Source organism: Corvus hawaiiensis, chromosome 9, assembly GCF_020740725.1.
Source record: "Corvus hawaiiensis isolate bCorHaw1 chromosome 9, bCorHaw1.pri.cur, whole genome shotgun sequence".
Taxonomy (NCBI): Eukaryota; Metazoa; Chordata; class Aves; order Passeriformes; family Corvidae; genus Corvus; species Corvus hawaiiensis.
In genome coordinates, this window is record NC_063221.1 from 18295899 (window position 1) to 18320885 (window position 24987).

Below are 24987 nucleotides of genomic sequence, written 5' to 3' on the forward strand. Positions count from 1 at the left end.
TGCACTAATACTTCTTCTTCAGAAGGAAAATACAATTGGCACACATGCAGCACTCATACTCAGTAGACCATCTAACTCTAAGGGAAAAGTTCTTAACTGTTCACGAGCACAGGACAGTACTTCCACTTCTAACAAGAGTTGCTGCAGCCTTTCTCTTGCTCCACTTCTCACTGCCACTGAAACCTGCACTAGCAGAGGAAATAAGTACCACTAAAGCCACTACGACTGTGCTGTCCTCTGAGAGACCAACTGTTTTAGAATGCACTTGGAAGCAAGATAATATATTTTCAGGTTGCTCTTTTGAGAAAAACTGAGAGAGAAACCGAAGGAGAAAAAATAACAAGAAACAGAAAACAGCAAGCTGAGGGAGTGAAACACTGGATAATTGTAGCATTCGTAACAGTATAGAGAATGTTCTCACACCCACTTTTAAAATAATATATCAAGAATACATGCTGTAATGCAGAAGTCATTTAATTTTAAATGTTTTAGATGACAATTTCACCATGTAACAAAACCAATAAAGTTTGTGTGGCTGGTATGCCATCCTGATAGCCATAACACAGACATTCTTTTACAGACAAAGTGTCACTGCTGAAACATGCAAGCAGCAAATAAAATTCAACCAAACAACTACTCTGATTTAATTATAAAAAGCAAGTGTTTCTACTACAGACCACACAGGTCAGAAATGCAATATAGGCAACATGGCACTCAGCTTGCTGCACAGAAAAGGCCCAACCTGGGGAAAGGGGGGCAACTCCCAGGATCCTGCTGCCAGAGACACTGCAAAAGAAAGGAGGGCTGCTGGGACAAGTTACACCTGAAACTAAAATGAGCGTTAGGAACTCTTATCGGATTATCTCAAATCAGATACAGACTATATTTGGAGTGGATTTTAAATATCATTTTTTTCATATTGCATTCAAGAAGTAAAGGTTTCATATATGGGCAGAGAACTTAAAATCTGTTACAGAATCACAGTAGTTTGGAAAAAATACAGCAGAAATACTGCACAAAAGAAGGCTCACTAATTTACAAATTTCTGCCAGGCCCAAGGCAATCTTCACCTTGCTTAGGGAGATTTGCTTCAACAAACAGTATCACTGATAAAACAATTTTGTCTCTATGATGTGTTTACGTATTTTACTACTGGCGCATATACACCTAATGCACCCAAATGAGCTACAACAGTGAAGGTGGCATATGAATGTCATGCTAATCCAAGCCCACACAGACTAAATGTCATCAGCTACCACTCAGCACCCCTGCCATCTCCAGACTTACACACTATGACTTACAATGGCAAGTTGTTATCTCCGTGTATTAAAGCTGAATAATTATTTCTGCGATTTTGAACAGCTGTGCAATATATGAAGTTCTTCACTGTCAGCATCTCCCAGTTAATGGCCATCAGAGAAGAATAGTATCAACTGTCTAATTTAAGTACATAATTTATCACCATGGACAAGAGCATAGTATCAAATGAAGGTAGGACTGAGAGTATTGTGTACATGCTCAGCACTGACAGATTTTCATTTTTCAATAGATTATTATCAGAGAAGATGAAGAGTTTCTCTTATACAAAACTAAGCCAGTGAAGAACGTATTTTACTTGAATTAAGTTCAAACAGAAGTAGAAATTTAAGGTAGCCTGTGTAATTTATACCATTGAATTTATATTAAATGACTAGCTCTCCTATCCTTCAGGACAGACCTCCATTTCAAGAGGCACCTTGACAGAAACAGAATTTGGTGGGAAGCGCAGCATGAAGTATTACTGACTTGAGCATGATTTTAATTAACAGATATAGGCTTATTAAATCATCTGAAAAATCATTCTGCTCTTAGTGCACAGGTCTTTAGTATTTGTTCTATGCAGTGAACAGGACTATAGTGATGGCTACCAGATTTACTCTTAATAATCTCAGTAATCATGTATGACAGTATCACCTTCATATTTAGGAAACAATTTTACAGGAGGAAATACTCAACAGTAACACAACCCCACTATCACAAAACAGATTCCAGTATCACCTAAGTCCATTATTTCCTCTGCATGGAGATCCCTAGCTCAACCTTTCTCCCACAGACAGAACTGGAAGTGGAGGGCCTTTAGCATCTGCTTCCCCTCGGCCCAGTCCAGCTGTGCAGAGCTGCTTCTGCCTGCAGACATGCACTTAAAGGAGCTGGAAGGCTCAGTGCTGACATGCTGCAATGCAGAACAGCTCCTGCCTCTGCTGCATATCAACTTAAGCGATCAGCATACAACCGGCAGTACAGAGTTCGGAAACATTTGTTTTACAAGCAGGGATGATGATAGTGATGTTTCAGATCTCTAACCTGGGTTCCCTGCAAGTGCACTCATGTCAGCCAAGGAAATAATAAAGAAGATAAACCAACAAACCTACTTCCTCAGCCCAGCCTAACAAAAACAGGGCATTGATCCTTCATCATCTTTTTTAAATATTCATCATCTGATGCAGTGGTAGCCATGATCATTGCCAGTCTGGTACTACAGTGATTTTAGTGAGAGCTTTAAATGGATGCAAAGTGACCCATCCTTCACAGCGCAAGCTATTTACAACTACTTTTCTGTATGTTTTTTATCACCTGTGAGACCTGACCAGAGCCAGTACCAAAGACACAACTCTAGCCCTGACAGCATGGCACAGTGCCTGCGCTACTCAGAGAGCAAATTGCCTAAGACTGCATTCACTGCAGATGGAGATGACAGGCAAGTAGTATTACACAGCCAAAACAGTTATAACAACAAAGGTCATTTCTACCCCAGTCATGTCCCTTTTCAGCTTTGCTTTTGTCCAAGAAACAGACACTTATCACCTCCAGTAGCCCAGCAAAAACCTAAACCTATTAAGAAATAATATTAATTCTCTACAAAGAAAATATGAACCCATTAGATTGAATTTATATTGGAAAACGTGACGTAAAAGCCAATTACATCAGATCACCCAAGTTTACAATAGCAATTTTTTTTTTTCCCGTGCTCTTTCCTTGTTTCATAAAGACATCCCAAATTCAGCAGCTTACCTGATCTTGCAGAGACATAACAGGATTGTTTTTGGTTGTATTGATATGTAGAACATGGTATTTGTTCTTCGCACAGAGATCATAGGCAATATTTGTGAAGGATGTGCTGGCAGTCTTGGGTACTCTGTTGTAAATAATCACCACATCATCTTCTTCATCCAGTGTCACATCTTGTCGGGGACCATCTACCGTATGACGTTGCTCTATTTCTCTGACTTCATGTCTTGCAATCGCCCTTTCTGTTAAGGATGAAAAATATAAAATGTCACTGTAAACAGCACCAATTCTGAAGTTCAAATCTTAGAACACAACCTGGTGAAAAGCAGTAACTCCTCAGCAATAAAGGAAACACTTGCTGTCCTATGTATTTCTGACATATCTGAACAAAACTTGATCTATAAAAATGAACGAAAGACAGTCCAACACGGAACACAAAGCCTAGAAAGAAAACAGTATGCTTAGGGAACACAGACCATACTCTTATGACTCACAGTGATGCCACTGTCTTTAGAGACATCATCTCTACAGAAAAATGTCTATAATGCACTATCAAAAGAGTGACATCCCTGAAATATCCCAAATAATTTCTATAATACACCTAGTTAAAAGTTATAATGGAGTTAAAAACGGAGGTAAAAGTTATAAATAAAACAATTTGAAGAATAGGAGTCTTCTGGAAACAGAAATACTAACACAGCCAACTGACTGTGCAGAGGCACTGTCATTCAGACGAAACCACTGTTTTTTTATTTCAATTGATACAAGCCCCAAGAGTAAAGCATTAAAATAAACGGGGCTGCAAAAAATTAAATTAGTTTTATTAATTTGAAGTTTGACAAGAACAGAATCAAGAGGTGCTTACAAAACAGGTAACATTAAGGTGAGTGATCTCTGAGTACTGAAATACATCAAATACATCAAAAAGAAAGAAACATGGAAAGGCAAGCAATGAACAACACATTTTGGCAGAGTGAGTAGTTTGCAAATAAACCATCTTTCCTTTTATACAAAGGGCAATACTCGGAGTAATTGAACATTGCTTCAAGTGCTAAAAGCTTATTTGGAAAATAAAACTCACAGTATTACGGCTTTTTCTTTTTTTATGCTGCTGAATATCAAATACCCTGTGCTGATTGAGACACAGTTTTTTTCTGTTCCAGATAAGTATGTATTTTAATACAATTTGTAATACAGATGTCAAAGCACTTTTTCTCATTCATTTATGGTGATACTGCCCTTAATAATGTATTCAAAGAAATCTGCATTTGTCAACAGTGTAAGCTGAAGTTGGTATCACAAGAGTAACCTGTAATTCTCTGCATTATGTTCTTTTACAGGGTATAGCTCTTTATGAATGACACGCTTTTAACAGCAGCAGCAGCTCTTGGCCTTTACCTTCCTTGCTTCTTTAACCCAGCTCCTTCTATTCTCTTTCACCAAACCTCTTTTAATTATAACATAAAATCACTTTTAAAGCAGAATCATTAAGCTGTGAATAGCCTACCCTGTAATTCCACATAAATTGTCTTAAACCACAAACTTCCATCTGTCTGAAATGCTTCAAAGCTTAAACTCACTCACTCTCTCATATGCTCGTATCTCACACCCCATAACTAAGTTACATCAGTATGAAAATGTTTGTAGAAAATGCTTATTGAGTATATCTCAATTTTCCACATGACATCTGTTGCTCCCCACTACATCAGTCACAGTTTTTGCTCCTTCCTTTCTCATTTGCTACCTCTCCCATCACTGCTGGCAAACGTCCTATTTTGGGAAGAGATGAGGCAACAGACTCAGGTTTCATCTCTCTGAAGATGGCTACAACAAAATGGGGCTGGCAACTCTCCCCTCCGTGCCAGTAACAGATTAGAGGAAGCATTTGGTACGGAACATAGTTAACCATGTGGCTGCCCAAGGCTACATGGATACTGAATACCACCTAGAGACGCTGAAATGAAACAAATTTAATTGGTATTTTCTACACCAGAGTAGTAGATCTAAGTCAGATTTGAATTATAGCTGCACAAAACCCCAGGGCTGATGAGTGTGGCTGGCGCAAAGGGAAGCTTCCTCTTTCACATGGAATAGGGAAACATTTGAGAAACAGACATGATTTGCAAGAGGATTAATGAGAAATATTCCTCTAATGAGGTATTTTAAACCTTTAAAGAATTAGTGTGACAAGTGCACTTTAAAGACCATGCATAAGATATAAAAGCTGCATGATTGCATGCAATTAGCAGAAATGCTATTGCATCCAACCACCTTCACCTTCCCATGGCAAGGGGGAAAGCAAGAACTCATATAAGGAGCAGGACCTTCACAAGCCTGAAGTATACAGACAGTCCTATTATGAAAAAAATAAAGAGGCCTTAAATTTCAAACTAAAACAAAAACTGATCTTTAAGATAAAGCACTGAAATCACCTTTTTGGAATAATTGCAATAGTTTAAAAAAAAAGGCTGAAATGAAATGAAGGTTATAAATTGCTAAAATGCAAGGGAAGTTGAAGTGAGAAGCAGAGGGAGCACCTGGAAGTGTCTAACCTGGTTAGCCATCCTAATGGCCTATTTCATTCTAGTCTATGAGTAACACAGTAACAAAAATTGCAAGTTTTGTAAAAGTGCACATTTTTTCCCAGTCACAAATAGTTTGCAGCTTCTCCTTTGAAGTCAGGAAGCTCTTCTGATACTCACTGAAAAGTCAGTTTAACTCTTAAAATGATGTATATCGATTTTATTTATTGATAAGGTTAGTTAGTTAATTTATAATTTGGAGAGGGGCAGAGGTCCAGTAATAGTAACATGCAACTAAGAATAGTCTTTGAGATACCTATGTAATCAGAAGTTAGATAATTTGAGGAGTTAATGGGCATTTGATTAACTACATTTGCTCTTCTATAAAATTTAAATAAGCTTGGAAGTAGAAGCCCTGTAATGGCTGAAAAATGAACGATGCTTACATGTTTTTAGAAGTATGGTAGAAAATGCAATGTTTGCTTTAATGACATTTTACATGTGGAAGATAGGGAGGAAGAAGACGTTAAGTATTTACTAATATCGTGCTTACCAAAGTCTCCTTAGATGACAGCCCTGCAAATTTTGATTACAAGAACCTGTCTACATAAGGTTGGACTGGTTTCACTGAAAACAATTGAAAAGAAAAAGACCAGGATAGGTAATTTCTTTCCTCTTGGAGATCCAGTGGACAAAATGTTCTACAGTCTCATTGCTTTCACAGCATTCTATTTAAACTTCACATTGTAGGAAAAACACCTATGCAAAATTATTAAGAGCCAAATGCTTAAACAGGGTTAACACCATACACACTAAATTTCACATTACATAACTACACCCATTTAAAAAGATATGCAGCATTTAAGCAAGTGATACCTTTGAATATGACAGGTTTTCATAAAATTGTAATACAGGATAATTTTAAGGCATAAGATATTCTCACACTTTTTTATTATTGCTTGTTTAATTTCACTGTAATACACAATATAATTGCTATATCCTTGGGATAAATGCAATACTGTCACCTGCAGTTGTCCTGCAAGCAAACTTTCATCAACTGCAAGGACAGTTTGCACATAGGCAATACCAATATGATCAGTGTAATAACAGTTGCTGCACTGATTATTTACCAGCAGATGAGTTACTTGCAGAAAGCTCTTAGCTGGCTGCTTTGTAAACAGCAGAACAACTTTGTTTTCTCACTTATTTGTCTATACATTCTTCTAAATCCTCCTTCACCCTATTTCTGTAAGTCAGCATCTTGGCATGACTTACATTTCTTGAGCCATCCTCTTGTAGCAATAAACCACAAAATATCATGGCTAGCAACAAATTGGTTTGCCAGTCAGATGCTACCAGAAAATAACATATAATGGGCAAGTTGTCTTCTCTTTCAGCAGAAGCACTAACAGCAACATTTCATCCCTACACCATCACTTCAAGGTCGCTGCCCTTTCAAGTCAAAGCAGTTTCTCAACAAGCTCAAAAGTTACTAACAAGAAAACAGTTACAGAGAAATGGACAGACCAAGGATCTCAACTAATAAAATCACCTGTGAAAATCCAATGGACCCACACATACTTCTGAAAACATCTGAAAACCCAGCTGAACAGTATTTACATAATTACAGAAACAAATCACCCAAATGAACAATATTTAAATAATTATAGAAACAAATGACTGTGATCATAAGAAGTTATTAGTCTACATTCCTCGCACATTCAAACAGATGAATGTCTTAGGTAAAACAAGCTTATTAGCATTTACTTCAAATCCAAGTGTTAACTGCATACAAAATCTTCCCAAAGAACACAGTGTCATGGATTTTAACAACTTAAAGATTAACAAAACCAAACATTTCAAATTCCTCACATTTTTTACAGAAGCATAAGAACCTCCTGGGATTTCTGAACAAAGAAATCTATCAAAATCAGAAATTCTTCTTTACCCTACAACTTACCACTTACCATTCTTGATGAAAGACACATTTTGAGCCTTGCTGGCTGTCAAAATTAAGTTCACTGAGTAACTGGAAGAATAATTCAGAGCATACTGCTCTACTTTCTCAAACTATGTTCTTTGTCCTCTACATCTATTTTCCTTCTGCATGTATCCATGGATATTATTTAGGCTCTCTCTTCAACGTGTCTTATGTGCCTGCCATGCTTTGTTGTGAAAGCTCCCACTCAGATGAGGAAAGACTCAGTCTTTAAATAAGTTTTAGCTCAGCAGCCTTCAAGTGTTGCCCAACTGAAGAAAAAGACTCAAACTTGAGTCACGCTGAATCGATGTGAAGGAACTGGACAGCGAGTGTTGATAGCCCCATCCCTAAGCAAACAGTTGCTGGATATCTACACTACTGGATGCCATGTTAAACCAATAAGCAGGTTTCTTCCAGCTGGGAACAACACTGAAGCCAGCTGACTTGGTGCCTCAGCTTTCTTTCCACTGTGCTCCCAGGCCAATTAGGTAAGCAGCTGGTAGCCTGAGGCACGGAGCAGCTCTCAAGCTGTTTCCCCGCCCAAAAGCTGCATTAAACACATGACTGGCCTAAATACCAAACCCGAGCAGGACTGGAAACCGATTCACTATGGACTCCATTCTCCTCTGATGAAGAATGAACAGCAGCTTAAAACCGAATCATAATTCTGTAAGCAAAGTTAATGTTCTGAATCATTTTCAACACCCACCATATACACACAGCCTTCATCTGTCACTGAAATGAGGCCTCCTCTGGGAGCTGTTTAGCAGCACATGACTTACAAACCGGAGTGTAGCCGTATGTAGGTATCAATACTTCAGGGATGGAGAGAAGAAGAGTCAATGGTGCTATGACAATTCATGACCGTGGAGGATTTGTGTCACTATACTCAATTAAATCCGAAGGAAAAATATTGATTGAATTTAAAAAAAGTGCCTAAAAGTTAAATTTGTGCAAGGTATCAGTATTAACATACCTACTTTTTCAAAGATCTTTATAAAAAACAACTCTGCTCTAGTTTTAAGTCTTACTAAGAGCAGAACCACCACAGGTTCTCTAGAAACTTCAAGAATTAAAGACCAACACGTATTTGTGCACAAAGATAACAAAAGAAGATTTCTGAGCAACAAAACTGCAATTTCAGTTGATTTTTTTCAGTCACACATCAAGAACACTGGTACCCAAGCAGCAGACCACTGCCCTTAGACAGAGGGTAGGTACATGGTCCTATTGCATTCTCAGCCCTGCAAACACACTACCACCAATCGCTTCACAACTTCAGAAATTTTGGTTAACAATGATACCATTCAGGGAATGACACTTCTGGAAAGCACTGCTAATGCCTTACGCAGTAGCCATACCTTATTCTGGTTAAAATAATAACTTAGACCTTTTGCTTTCTTTTTTTCTTAGGTATTTATTTGTGTAGTTCAGAACAACTTTCCTAATTAAAAACATCTTAACCCTTAAGGTATTTTAGTTATTTGCATTTTAGACAAAAAATACTGTTGGTCTCATTTGCAAGGTATTTCATAGGCTTTAATCAGCCTATGAAATACCTGCTAAAACCTTTAACTTAACATTTATCTTTAAAAAGTCTTCAAATTCAGGACAGCCTTAGAACATATGTGCTGTGAACCCAGTTCTGACCTACAGCAAGTGAAGATCACATGCAAAGCACAAACCAGGATGGAAAGAGAGTAAAAAGCTTAAAATAATATCAGAAAAGTAATTTTAAGTTTCTTCAGTCAGATCAAAACCCCATGTTTTCTTCCCCTTCTAAGAATTCAGTTGCCTTAGTGGCAAAAAATTCTATTGACTAACTTTAGAAATTTTATTCCAGCTTGTTTATTTTCCAGTAATGCATGAGAAGAAAGAGGTATAAAAGATACTTTGTAATAAACCCCAGTAGTTTGGTGACCCAGTGTAAGTCACTAATATTGCCAAAACATTTTCTTTTGTAGTGGTTAATGCACTTACAGAACAGAAGGAAAAGACTGTTCTGCACTTCAGAACTGTCCAGATAGAATTGTTTTCAAACTCCAACAAATGCTCATTGGAGCTAGTCAAAAGAAAAAATAACCCCCCTCAAAAATCCCAACACAGATCTCCAAGGAGGCACTGAGATTGTTAACTGAAATCTAAAGCAGCAGCTGCCTGAAAATTAGAAGTAGCAATTCTGAAAAGCCTGCTACAGTTCCATTAGCATTTGATATCCGTCACTTTATTCCAAGATAGCATTTGTGCCAGGGCTTTATTTTAAACATGTAAGTAGATATTGATTAGTGAATAATACTGTTAAGGCTTTGATTTTAAACTAAAAGAAAAAAGGTTTACCCAACAGTGAAATCACTCTCCCACATGTACATCCAACCTGATTTGAACATCAGAGCCTGCATTTCTCATTTTTCTGCAAATTTTGTAAGGAAGAGAGATTAGGGTCTGACCAAGTATTTGCTTTGTCTTTTTTTTTTTTTCTTAAAACTAAAGTTAGCATAAAGCTTTATATATTTTTCTTCCAGCATTCCACTGCACAAAAAAGACTACATTGTGGCCCTTTTGGGATTTAAGACCAGGAATACCATGCATGTACTATTAAGTCAACCTGTCTCTTAGTCACATAAAATACAGGACAGGTAAGGGCCTACATCTCAGGTTGTCCCAGGAAGGGCAAAACGAGACAAAATCCCATGGGAAGTTACACATCAGATGAATTGCATATATAGATCAAAGTTTAGGTACCCCAACAAGCATGGCTATTCCCAGAAACAGTATGGCTTATAGCAGATATTTCTGTAAAACAGCATCCAATAAAACAGAAAAAAATAGAAGGCTTAATTCCACCAAATATGAAATCTTCAAAAATTTGTAAATGCTTTAAAACAAAAGGTGCAAACTTAAAACATATCTTCAGCTCTAACTACAGCATCACTGCTATGACTCCTGACTACTGCACATAATACTAACTATGAAGTCAGGTAAAAAGCTACAGAAGCAACATCTTTAGGCACCATGATGTCATAGTATATTTAAAAATAAGCATATGTCAAGCAGCTCCATAAACTTTCCAACTTCAGACTTATCTGTTTTGCTTGACCCAAACGTTGACTTCAAGTTGATGAATTAGCATGAGAGCAAACACAACAGTCACCATTCATCTTTGTTTTCTCCCAGCCACTTGCAATTCCTTGTTTCGTTAGGACAAGTAAACAGATAGCTGTAAAGAGAAGGACGTAATCACACAAGGAAGAAGTTTGTGGCTTTTCAGAACCCCAAAATTGTCAGAAAACTGTTATGAAGCACTGTGACTATGACAAAAGCAAAGAAAAATAGATGCCAACCAGGGATTGGTTCTCTAAATAATAAACCTCAGCTGAGTATATAACAGCAGGGTTTGCTCTTATTTATAGTGCCTTAATATCTTAATGCAGGTCTCCAGTGTTAGCAAGAAAAGTTAATGGAACTGTTTTCTACACACATACAGTTGTCACAAGCATTCCACTATACAAATGCGCATGTCACTCCTTCAAGAAAAATCCAATTCAAATAGTAAAAAAAAGCAAGATCAATATAGAGTGTCTGACTCTATTTAGTAAGGCAGCTTGGAGACTGGTGCTTATTTATACATATTTGTTATTTATATTACTATATAAGCTTTCTGCAGCCATATAATAATTTACTTTTTTTAAAGGGCATTGACTAGCAAAAAAAATCACTAAACTATCTGTTAAAATCATTGAAAGGCCTATATGTAAGGACAATGCTGTATTCTAGTAATAGTTGCCATCAGGTTTAATAAAACTAATTGCTAAGATACACTGTTATTCACAACATATCATACTTCTACCCCTGCTTCTCTTCACACTTCTTGGCTAAACTAACCTAATCTGGAAAACAAGCTATTGCCATCTGGTCTAAGAGCCAAAAAAAGGAAGACAGCAAACAGCACTGCCTTCTGATCAGAACGGCAGCTGACGTGGTTAAGGTAGAAGAGCTAAATATTTTAGTAGGAATCTTAGGAAGTTAGAGTACCAAAATAACCTTATGAGAACTCTGTGTAGCACCAACAGATAAAGCGTGATGTTTGCTTAATTGACACTGGCTATGTATAGATTAGGTATTTACAGCGATAAACATGAATTCTATCCTTAATGTTTTTATAAGAGTTTGTCTATAACAGAAGTTTTGGAAAAAGTTTTAAAAAACGAGAAATGAGCCTGTGTGCGCCCCACAGTTGTTAAGTCATTACAGTATTAATTTTAATTACATTTTTAAAATACTGATTAGGTAAGCTCTTGATTATATTTTTTGTTTTCTTTATGGAAACCATTTATCTTGGTCTTCGCTTCATTTAAGAACTTCAATTTAATTCTATACCCTGGTTGCTTTACACATAAACCAGAAGTAAGTTTTATATTTCCCTCAAAAATGTGAATTGTTAATCAAGATATTTGCTACTTCATGTAGCTAAAATATCAACATAGATAAAAAATACTGCTTTATCTTTTTTTCCAATCTAAGGTTTGCAGCCTAAAGATCTCATCTGAAATGGAGATCAAAAGATAAGCATAAATAAAGACAAGCTCTAACAACATATAGACCACTTAAAAATTACATTTCAGGAACATCAAAGCCGTTTTAAGTAAATGAAAGTACAAAAAAATCCCTATTTTTAATTAAATGCTAGAATTACAAGAAACACTAAATTAAGCCTTAGTAATTATCTCTGGAAAACTCTTCTTGCTGTATCCTTCCCCTCTTCACACCTAAGTCCAAGCTATCCTCAGGAAGAACTAGGAATAAAAATACAGGCAGTATCAACCTGGCTCCTTTTGGAATAAAATAATCACCTGCTTTAAGGGAAGACCTTCCCCTCTGACTTTTGGAGGATTCAAAGGAGCAGTGCTCCAGTGGACTCAAGGGGTCCATAGAAGGAACATTACAAAGAAGTCCTCACAACACGAACCCCCCCTGGCCCTACCCTGGAAGTTCAACTGGACTTTCATGAGAGACGTCCAGATGAAATCCTCAATATGAGTTTGAAACCTTACATTATAGAACATTTGTGACACAACTAGCAGCTAACGCAAACCTTCCACAACCATCTTCTCCATGCTAAGAAACAGGGGCAATTGTACTTCAAATACTTGCATATCAACATCACTACTATACATCTCTTTGCAGCAGACATGGATTAGCAAAATCAAAATTAAACAAGCATGAGCTTGACCTAATTTCATGTCAGTGTGATATGGAGCTCCTTGTGCTCGGTAAAAACAGAAACAATCCAGGGCTAGTGATGTGTACAGTAGGGTGGTTTTGTACAAAAAACTTCCCTCTGGTAGAAGAGCTAGCTGGCTTACTGAAAGCCTCTTGGTGTTAATCCTGATTTAAATTGGATTAAGCTTTTTAATTAAAAAGAATTCCTTTCCTACATGCATGAGAAATATTCTGGTCTTCTCCCAAATCTCTTTTTGAACAAGAAGGACAGTCACTTGATGAAAATTTGTCCAGAACAGAAGGGCAAATCATTCCCTCAACTGCATCTCAAGTAGCTATTACAAAAAGTTAAAAACAATTCCAGCCCCTTGCTCAGTACTTTGGTCCCACAGCAGTAAAGGATACAACAAAGCAGTATTCATCAATCTCTACAAATGCTTCCTGACCACAATACAGCATAATTATTCATTATCAGAAGACATATCATCACTGAACTTACTAAAAGTCAGAACTGCAGAATGTTATGCTGGGTAAGGCAATGCCATTGAAATAAAAGTCAAAAATAATTCTTACGTATTCCCTGCAGTAAGTCCAGCAAAAAAGAGGAATCAAGATTCTCTTTTGGTATTTCAAATTCATTAAAATACTCATTTTATGACAAGAAAGTTAATTTAGCTTTACATACTGTTTTGTTAGCAGTCAGAATTGCACAGTATGCAAAGAGTTGACTGGTCTTGAAAAAAAACCAAACCACCCCAAACCAAACACTAGGAACATACACATATTTGGTCAGATTATCTTTTGCAGACATTAAGAATTTCAATTGTCAGATTTTATTTTATACAAGCAGAGTAATCTCCTTCCAACAATAGTCAACAGGCTAAAATCTAGCATTAACCCATTTCTAATAAGGCTGAAACCCGCAGAGCTCTGTAAGGCAATAATCCTTTTGCTGCCATTGAGAGTGGAAGTGTTTTGAACTGTCAATACCAAGGCACTGATGATATTTTAACTTGATTTTAAAGAAATATTACACAGTCAGCACAGTTATGAATAGCAATGCTAAAACTATTCTGAAGAAAAGGTTTGTGGAAACTTCACAGCCCAACTTCCCAAAGAAGCTGGAACACTGAGAAGTCTGTGCCCCCACCAGAGGTGCAGGTGTTGGTCTGAATTCAGCTTTCTCCAGAGAAGCTGTACAGCCATAACACTTCCTTTCTATGCCAGTATTAACACTACCGAATTCTGCTCTCTGTTCTTCACATCTCCATTCCCAAACCTAAATTCTCCCGAGTTGCTTTTGGTTTAAGTCTCCAGTGACCATCCATGGTTTCCATATATACAATTTAAATTTCCCTTGCTGTTGTATTAAGTTTCCATCCTTAAATTCCATTAGTCTCAATTACTATTTTTGTGTATATGAACAGTAAGGTTCAAAAGTTCATTTTTATGTTAACAAGCTGCAACCATGTATGGATATATATACATTAATATCTGTTGGTAATTCAAACAGAGCATGTACAAAAAAACACACAATTCTTCCCTTACGCTATATGAAATGCAAGTTGATACTTCAGATATTTAAAGATATTTAAATCAGAAAAATATTTTAATCCAAGCATTACTAGGGGGAGGGGCTACAATAACACTACTATAAACTTCTGTGGGAGGATATACTGATTGATACAGTTTTTTATAAGAAATGTATTATTTAGCTGGGATACTTCAAAGCAAAAAATACCACTGGTGAATTCTGATGACACACCACCTTCAAGATACATGTTAAATACTGAAGTTGCTCTTCAGACTGAGTGAGCAGAGGGAAACATGAAAAGGACTTCTTTGTCATGATACAGACTCTGGCAACATTGTTACATAAGGAATAAAATAACAAAGTTAAAAAATAAATTACTGGAAATAAAATAAATTGAACTTTGAATCGTGATACTCAGTAAATTTAGTTGCAGTGGTTAAAGAGGGTATTACCCATGTGACAACAGTGCTCAGAAGACATCATACTATGGTAGGAACAATTAATACACAAGTTTGGGCAGAAAAGACAAAGGAGAAGTCAAGAGGCAATAGTCCTTTATAGTATCATGTGGTGCAAAGGAAGCTCCACGATGAGTAAATATTGAAAATGCACATACTCTCATCCTTCAACTGCTCAGTTACTGTTCTATATCCACCCCTTCATTTTTATCTTCTTTTCCAATTCACAGTTTATCCTTAAAAAGGCGGAAACACTGTGGCTGTACGTAAGTTGTAAACACCAACCTCCCTTACTCATATTAAAATAATTTCTGAAGTCTTAATACTTTTACATTCCTAGATTAAAGTAACTTCTCTTAGTTTCCAAACAACCACCTCAAAATATTTTCACACCTCTTTTGACACCCAGTTCATACCAACTTACCTTCTTCTCAGAAGGCAAAGATATCTTGGGCTGACATCAATATGCAGGATTAAAATTGATGCAGGGTAAAAATTCTCACTATGTTTCATACATCACACTATCAATGAGGAAATGGGTCCCTTTTCACAAAAAGAAATTCTGTATCGAAATCGTTGTAGATCAGGACTTCACATCTCTGTATGCTACTAGCCTACAGCCAACTGAGAAGATAAGAGAACTCTCAAGCAAGATACAGGACTGTACTGCAGTACATATGTATAGCTATTTTTTCAGCAAAACGATGTCAAATTTAAAAGAGCTTATTCTGTCCAAGTGGCCTCCCCTCTGTGTTCCCAAATGTGGACAAATTATCCCAACAGTAATTTGGTTAAAATAGCAGCCATTTCTTCCAAAGGCTACGGAAAAGGCGCCTCTCTGTAGTTCAATGTCACAAGACGGCAAATACAACAGGTAGTAGAAATTTCACTTGACTTTACATGTCAGTGTAAAGTAACAGTAACTGGAACTTCAGTAATTTTGTATGCCCCATGAACTATTTTAACCTGTTCTTCAGCTCAGGTACAATTTCTGTAATATATTGGCTTCTAAAAACTGTATTTACTATTGTACAGAGTAAGGTTTCTTTCAAAATACATTTCCTGTTGAACAAAACAGCACTGAGCTGCCACAGCTCTGTTCTGCTTTTGTGCCTTCCGGCTGCTCAGAGGTTTAGGTATTGTGAGGTTTTGGTTTTGTTTTTAAATCATGGCTCTCAACACCTTAGAAGCAAAGGAGTTTCATGCTGCTTCTCTCCGAGGAAAAGATGACTGTGCATCAGAACATGCCAGACGTCTCCTGACATCAGAGGGAAGCTGTCGAGTGCTGTGCTGTGACTGCAGTGGGGTAATTGACACAAGTTTAATGGCGCTGTCTGGCCCAACTAAGCTGTGGGAGTCAGACTGGCTGTCTCTGCACATCTGTTGTGGATATAAGCATTTGAGAACAATCCCTGCTTTCAGCCCAGATACAAACTCATCCAGTATATTCATCAAAAAAGCAGTTGAATCCAATGGCTTTTCATTTTCCAAAATGATAGAGACACACTCCCTCGTGACTACAAACATGACTAGTTCCAACTTCTGAACTTGAGATGGAGTACTCCCAGCTCCTCTGTGAAGGGTCACCATGTGCAAAGCACATAGCCACAGGAAACAAACCATAGGAAATCATCTTACCTATTGAGAACATTTCTGAATTGATAACAACAGAGCTGCAAAAACCCATAGAAATTCACATTCGTGCCACTAAAACAACTGCAACAAACTGTCTTGGTGAAAGGAAATCCACCACAGATATGAAACACATTTTTTTCAGGAAGTGAGAGCTCTTGATAATAATTATTTAGACTATTACAAAGCTTAACCTCACTAGGCTGAGCACAGTTCTGCCTCTCAGAGTCACTTTCAGCCCAATTTGGAAGTCACAGACAGCATCCTGGCTCATTTAACACACAATACAGTTGTCCTTAAATTAGTCCTAAACTGATAAATATTAAAATTATTTGTCATGTTAATTTTATTATTCAGATTATTATTACATGTGAAAGCAGGAAACTCTCAGGCAGTATAGGTATTTAAAGGTAACTTGATTGCAAAGTTTATAAAGAAAGCAACAATAATTTACCATTTATCAGAGAATAGTTTGGGTTGGAAGGGGCTTTTAAAGGTCATCTAGTCCAACTCCCCTGCAATGATTTGCAGTCAGTTGTGCAAAAATCAAGACTGACATGATGAAAAGCATGAATAACGCAAGCAAGGGGTTTTTATTTGCTGTCTTGTTTTCTCACTGTACAGATACACCTGGTTCCCATTACCAAGTCCTTCTTCCCAGCTGGGAAGGGTAGAAATCTTCACTGTAAAATATATGCTGACACACACCTTTCAAAAGCTAGTGTTTTAACAGTTTTATCAACTAGTTTAAATACTTGAGGAAATCATGTGCATTCTCAGAATTAAAATTATATCTATTACAATAAATGCTCTTTAATCTAGCCCTCACTAGCTGAGAAACACACCGCAGAGATTGCAAAAGTTTGTGACTAAGAAACATTTCAGCCATTTTCCTGTTTCTGTTGCCTACCTGAATCTAAGGATGCATTTTATGTTCTTATTTTACCATAGTAGTACAACTATGCAAACCTTTCTTTTAAAAAATAGTGTCACTAGAAAGATGAGGCACTATCTCTGCTAGTTAGTGGGAATTTTTGCATCAAGGAAGCTGTCTTTAAAATGAGTTCCATGTCTTCAAAATTAAATGAAGTACTCATTTAAGAAAATAATTAGCATGTACAACAATCACTTGAAAGCCTATCTCCTGCTATAGGACATTTCCATTGGGCAGCAATCTGGACTGCATTATAAGACACTATTATACATGAACAGATGGAAATCATAAACTGTTATTTAGCTACAGATTTCCTGTCAGAAACTTATATAAAAAGAAAAGAAGGAAATACACTTAACATTTTCCATTAGCCAACATCAAATCACTGAAAAAAACAGAAGCATCCATGTAAAACCTATGAGACAGCAACCTATTTTTAATCCATATCTTTTCATGTCCCTTATATATCAGATAATCTTATTTATTCCTATGTTTTTATCCTTAGGCACACAATATAGGATCAAAACCAATAAACTACCCACGAAAGAATACACATACGTTTCAGTTACAGTTAAAAATTAAGACTTCTCCAGTTTGCATTCTTACTTTTGGCTGAAAATCAGTAGAAGACATTGAAGCACTACAGAGCTTCACAGGTTTGTCAGAACCGATTATTGTATCACAGGCCAAAAATCTGTTAAACCTTCCCACTATAAGCTATAATGAACTGTCTTGGCTAGAATAGCAAACACATTGTTTATATCATTCAGACATGAAAGATACTCAAGTTGCAAAGATTAAGGTATATAACATCAAATTAGTATGAAAATAAACTGCTCCCTTTGTTTAAGGGCAAAGTAATATCCGCTGTTGCAATCAATACAACTATTTTGAAATACAGTATTGTCTTGGATTACACTTAATCAGAACCTTCTGCTTCACTGCCAGGACTTAAAAAGAAAAGTAAATATTAATGCTATTAAAACACAAGACAGAGATCATCAGTTGCTGAACATGGCATCCAAGAGGAATGGCGAGTATGGGAGGTAAGGTACAGATATCATCTGCGCCATGGGAGCTGTATTTCACAGCTGATAAATTGATAACTTCAGCTACCTGAAAACTAACAAACCTCCAAAATATTATTTCATCAAAACTTCAGAACACATTAAGTACCGCATGAATGTTTCCTTTTGCATGTAAGTCAATAGTAGCGTAAATTTTTAGTCTGCACATAAACTGAATTTGCTGTTTTCTTCCTGGACTCACCAATAAAAGCTTGTAATGTTATTCTTCTATACATTCAGCTTCTTTAATTTCATTTCTCTTTCTGCACAAACACAATACAAGCAAAGGAACATACAGACTTTCTTCTGTTTCAATGGTCTTAAAGACAAACCAACCTTCAAGATCACTGATGACCTCCAAAAGGATTTAAATATTGCTATTAATTACTCCAGGCTAACAACAGTTAGGGCTTCAGGCACAACCAAGACAACATACTTAATTACCCAATTCATGTGGCGAAGTTAGGAGATCAAAGTGCATTAAACATGGGGAGGAAGGAAAAGAATTGGAAAGAAAAAATAATGTAGAAGTTGGCTACAAATCACAGAGAGTATGTTGTGTTATTCCACACTCCACTAAAGAGACAGCACTGAATCCAGAATTTCTCATTTGTACGTAAGTTTACATACAGTTGCAAAAAAGTTCAAAAAGTCTGTGTTATTTTGGTGAGAGCTGGGAATAGTCTACACAAAGTAAACCTGGCAGCTCACAGCTATCTCAAACTGACCCTTGGGAAGGGCATCAGAATTCTGCAATATATGTCTGGACACAGCTAATAAGCCTAGTCATTCATAATTGACAATATTCTCCTTTTATTTTACATTTTGCAGTTGAATAAGAACTTGTTTGTTAACCCAAACTGGAGAGAAGGAGCCTGAGGGTTTACTGAAAACCACCATTAAAACACAACCATAGTTCTAGTACGTGAAGTTAAAATAAAAATATCTATTAAAAACCCACTAAAATAGGTGGGAAACCATCTTAGAGAGTAGAAAAATATACGCCTGTATACTTCAATGAAAGAACACCGTGCACTCTTGATGGTTAACCAGGTGAACTGGAGGTAAAGAAGTAGTGCTAGCTACAAACAAACAAACAATCATGCAGTTTCAAAAGCTTTTAAGGTTTTTTTAGGTAGCTTTTAATTTACTTGAATGGGAACACTCTGAGGCCAGAAAGCAATGAGTGGTCTGAGGATCCTATCTTCCAACCATTAGGCTTATGTAATCTACTGCCTCAGCCTTTTTTCTATGGCTGCTTTATCAAAGAATAAACACAAATATTTGTTTATAAAGCTGCAGGAATTTGAGGGGGAATGGGCATTTGGCTTTCTCTATCAGATGAATGATAGTCTTCGTCTATCTTTTTATACGTAAGGCAGTTGAGATAACATTAGGTCTTGTCTTAATGGATTTTGTTTTAGTATCTTCCAGCTCAGAGGTAATATAACATGACATACAAAAGGCTTGTGAACAGGCTGAGAACACTGGGGACATCACTTCAGCTCCCCTTAAACTCCCTCCAAGCACAAACTTCTGCTCTACAGAACATACCTATTATTATAAACTTAATCGAGATATTTCTTTGCCCATTTATTAGAGACTGAAATAGGAACCAAGAGCCACTGGTCTGTTCAGATAAAGTTTACTAGCATCCAGCAATACATCCAAGTGAGGAAACAGAGGATCTTTCAATACATTTGGTATTTGTACTGGCAGACACAAATAACAGTAAACAAGTTTTTTGATTGCAGACTTGTAAACTAAAGGGAAGGAACATATCATCCAACTCCTTTCTTCTCAAAGCTCTGCCACTGGGAAGACAGAGCACTTCTTTTAGAGGAAGAAAGACCTAGTATTCAATTGTAGTACACCTGAAAGCAAATCCCTAACAAAAAACCCCACCTGAAGTAACTCCCTGCCACAGATGTCAAAAAGTGATCAGTACACGATTATGCCAAATACTTTATAATAAAGTTCAAACTGTGGGTTTTTAGCTATGATGGCCCTACTTGCGTTCTGTTCACAGCTATCAAGTGTCTTCTCAAACACACCTTGCTGCCTCTCACAGATGTCATTTTAAGCACCAAGCCTGCAGCTGTTCAGCTTCCAGTGTCAAATCTCCCCAGTACTTCCTAAACCCTCTGAGAAGCTCCTATTCCTCTGTCTTAAACACATCCAAATGTTCAGATGCCCACATACAAGTTGCTGTTGCCTAGTTTCCATTAACAACTAAAAATAAAACAACAGGAATAAAGCTTAACACTCAGGGATGGAAACACTAATATTCTGATCTACGAAAATCCGTATTTATCAATTGATGCAGAAGCAGTCACCAGATTAAGATAATGACAGTTGAAAGACAGTTCCCCAGGTTAATCATACCTATAGAAAATAAACAAAAATTATGCTTTTATTTCAGTTAAGAGTTTTGTTCTACTTTGCATTTCACAAATTCTATATATTAGCCAAAATTTGCTACCTCAACCTTAATTTGTTCATATTTATTCTGGTTTAAAACCCAGCAGGAAAATTGAACCCCCCTCAAGTTGTCCCCTTTCTCCTGCCTCCTTCTGACAGTGGAGGAAACACTGGGAGAGATTATAAGATGGAATCACAATTTACTGAAACATCGTAATAACCACAACAATATTAATAAAAGTGTACAAAAGAGCAGTTTACCCTCAAAAGGGGATTCACCAGAGAACAAACAAAAACACTTTCTGAAGACAGTGCCCAGTGTGGTTTCCCAAAGGCAAAATGGTGACCACCCCTGTGCTGGGCCTGTGGTACATGTGAAAACAAAAGCTTAACCTCCCCCAACCCAAAACCAGCGGGAAAACAAGGACAAGACAGAACCTAGTGGGACCTGAGAGGGCTCTGAAACAGATCAGCCGATGCTTCTCCTGGGCCTGACCTTGTGGGAGCAGGACTGGAAATTCGGAGTTCTGGCTGTGGCTCCGGCAGCGCAGCTTGAGCTCCATGCAGCTCCACTGGGCTCCGTGCCGTTCTCTCCTTTTTCTTCTTCTGGGAGCCACATCTTGGGCTCGCTGGCACTGTCTTTCAGCACCAAACCACAAAACCTGCAGCTCAGAGGAATGGGAAAAGGAACCACCAGTTGCAGAGCAGGGCTGGGTCTGCCAGGCTGGCCCAATACCTGCACACTCCTCCCTCGAGCCCAGGCTTTCCGCTTCCAGCTGCCTGCTGCTGACACCACACCTGCACCATGTCATGGGTGGTACAGAATTAAACAGTACCACCCACAGAAACTACAGAAACTCCAGCCCTTTTCTCTATAATCACAATAATGTTTCACAAGATATTTACCTTTGGTAATCCATGTATGCTTCCTGAAAAAATCCCACCTTCACCCTGAAGAAGCTGTGAACACTTGACAAACAGAAACCACTTGAAAGTGTTTATTCTTAAGCTCTCTTATATATATCAAGGTCTAGATAATCACTATGCTGTAGCAAATGAAATAATTTGGTTTTTTTCAGTTGCATTTGTTTTCTGCTACATGCTATATTTTTAGAGATTTATCTCTCTATCCAAGTTAGTCATACACATTTTTATACCTATATTTTGCTACAGAAAAATAAAGAAAAATAAAAAGACAATGAAAAACTATTTTACAGAGTAAAACATTGATATAGCAACATGCATATGACTAATATACAGACTAGGTGCTTGAAACAGCTTCTACTTCAATCATCATTTCCCTATTCAACTATTCTGCAAAATGAAACTAACCCTTGACTGACAAAAAATACAAAAATGTCAGATTAAAAGATTTTTTTCAGGTTCCAGACATGTAATACTCTGCTGCTTGTACTGGCGGTCTGTAATTATGCAACACAGATATAGCATACTTATGCAAATGAAACTTATGCTAAGGGATCAGTTTCTCCATCCTTGAAGTGCAGAGACCCAGCAGAATATCTAATGGCCCCAAAATCAGAACTTCGAGTGGAAAAAATTTTGCCAGTAAAAAACCACCTAAATACGCTCATGTATATTTGAAAGAATGTGTTAAAGACACTAGAATTCTGATTTCAAAGTGAAAATACTCAAATCACTCTTCTGTCTCTCACAAGGAGAGCCCATTGTCAGTATCTATTTTGAAAGCAGCTATTACACATCAGCTTGCAATAGTCTTCCCATCACTGAATGAATGCAAAGGTTCACAATAGTGAACAGTTAATTCACATTCTTTCAGAAAGAATCTGGACAATTAAAACATTGCTGTTCCTTCTCAGAACAAAACACACCTTCATATTGTCATTATATAACTTCTGCTAATAGGTATGCTTTGTACACCAGTCAAACTCTCTGTAAAATCAAACCCAGCAATTGTCTTTATGAGGCTAGTCATTAAACTTGTGCTTTACTACCAGAGTGTCTGCTTTCATCAAAGTATTTATAGTAGAGGTGGTAACAGATGTCTCCTGTTTTTATTTAGCTTTCCTAAAACTGCAGATGCCAGTGCAGTATTTGTCAACTCTTTTGGCCTCTCAATTATTGTACAGAAGAGCTCAGGGAGACACATCAGAGCCTGGGAAGTACCATGCCTTAACAAGAATGAGGAATGGGCCATGTGTCTGCTCCTCCTCAGCCCTACCTCCCATCTTAGCCTCTTGTCACAAACTTATCTCCACCAGTGGCTTAAGCCAGTATGGTAAACCACAAACAAGTGACATAGTTTTCAATGAAGACACAGCAAAGAGCTGAAGGAGACCAAGGACTGATGCACATTTTCAATGGCTGTATCACAATACAGCAAAATTCACCTCCCAAGGACAAACAATGATTCTCAGTTTGATCCTCTTATGATTTTTGCTTCATCTGGAAAGCAATGCTAGAGATTCTGTGAGAAAGACATTTTGTCTAAACTCTCTGATGCTATGGAAATGTCATAGTCATTTCAACTAAGAAGAAAAGGTTGAGATGGTAAAAGTCAGACAACTATTAGTTTTGCATAAAGGCAATTGAAAGAAAAATTGGTATTTTCTCAGTAAATTCATGGGCTTTAATCAAACAATTAATAGGAATGAAGTTACCATATCTAGATGAATATAATAAAAAGAAAGCAAGTTACCATTTCTTTGCTATTACTGGTATCAGTTCCTTTTTTTTCTGTTGTCCTATAGCTGTGCATACAGACATGCTATTTTTCCAAAAGAAAGTAAATTGTGCAAGGTTACTGCAGAATAAAGGGTGCAGTCTGATGGTCTGTGTTTTAACACTAATAACAGATGGCTTATCTCAGTGAGAAGCCCATACAAAACTGGTTTCTACCTGTATGAACCAAGTTCAGGGACAGGATTGTTTCATACAGTCTGCATATGATTTTTATAACAATTAAACACTCGGAGACAGTTAAAACTACTGAATTAACTGAGCCCTGATTCAACTCCACAGGAATGGCACTGAAATTTCAAAGCAGGGCCAGCAGTACCATTATGGGCACAGTTCTGCTAAGGGATGAAAGATGCTGTCACAGAAACAGGAAAGTGATTTTTTGGGTTTTTTTTAGTCTTATTTCTTTTTCCTATAGTCTCATCTTTCTCACTTTTCCAGTCTACTTCCCTGTGCTCTGCCATATCATCTTTTGGCCAAAACATTCCATGGGAGCCAATACACATTTCTCTTACCTCGAAATCTCCTCCTGATTCCAGAAAGGTGAATGTTAACTTTTGGGTTTTCAATTAATAAAACACGGAAATACATGATACTCTTGGAATATGAAGAAAAAAAACCCAACCAAAACAGAAAAAAACCAACCCACCATAAAAAAACCCCACCAAAATTACATAGCCAATACAGGTTGTCTGTGACTGACATTTTCTTTTTTTAATTAATAGAATCACAAATTATTTTCTTATGCCTCCTTTCACAATCTTTTATACAAAATACCATTACAAGGAACAGAAGTAGCAAACAAATGAGATCTGGCATTGCTTTGTCTAAAAATAACTATTTCTACCTCTATAAATATTTCTCTGTTTCTCTCAGCTTTAAGCTGAGTAGGTTCCTATTTTAGAAAGGAGAAAATAACAACAAAACCAAAAAAAACCAAAAACATCTGCTTCCTTTAGGATGCAAGTCAAAAATCTTTAAAAGATCTTTATAAGCACCTGTTACTTTCTGGTTCCAAAGAAAGAGTGGTACCAAATCAGCAGAAGAGAATTATGACTCCATGAACAGCTAAAAATGGAAAGTGATCCACTAAATTAAAAAGGTTGTGAAAGATTAGGGAAAGTTCAGATAAGATTTATGTCTAGAGAGCTAGCAATAGGAATGAGTTATAAAATATCAATCTATAAAACATGTTAAAAGAACATTTAATATAGAGTTTGTAGTAGGGATAGTTAACATCAGTTTTCACCACGAAAGCAACTTGTAGTTTAAACTAGTTGTTAAATTTGTGTTAGAGACATGCACACAGTAAAAATTAAATTTAAGTTCTGCCCTTTTCCAAATGTTAAGAACAAGTACTTGATTAACATTATGTAAATGTATTCCTATTTTGATCATGACCAAGCAGAAAATGTTCATTAAGATGCAAACACAATATGCTGAGAAAGTCAG

The 24987-nt window shown here is 37.0% G+C and overlaps 1 protein-coding gene across 1 annotated transcript in view; it reads right to left on the reverse strand.

Annotated features, from left to right (window-relative positions):
• The window catches only part of HS2ST1 (heparan sulfate 2-O-sulfotransferase 1), an 81595-nt gene that overhangs the window by 18514 nt on the left and 38094 nt on the right, over positions 1-24987 (reverse strand). Inside the window, exon 2 of the mRNA XM_048312741.1 lies at positions 3052-3290. Within this exon, the coding sequence (XP_048168698.1) occupies positions 3052-3290 (239 nt within the window). The remainder of the gene's footprint in view (positions 1-3051; positions 3291-24987) is intronic.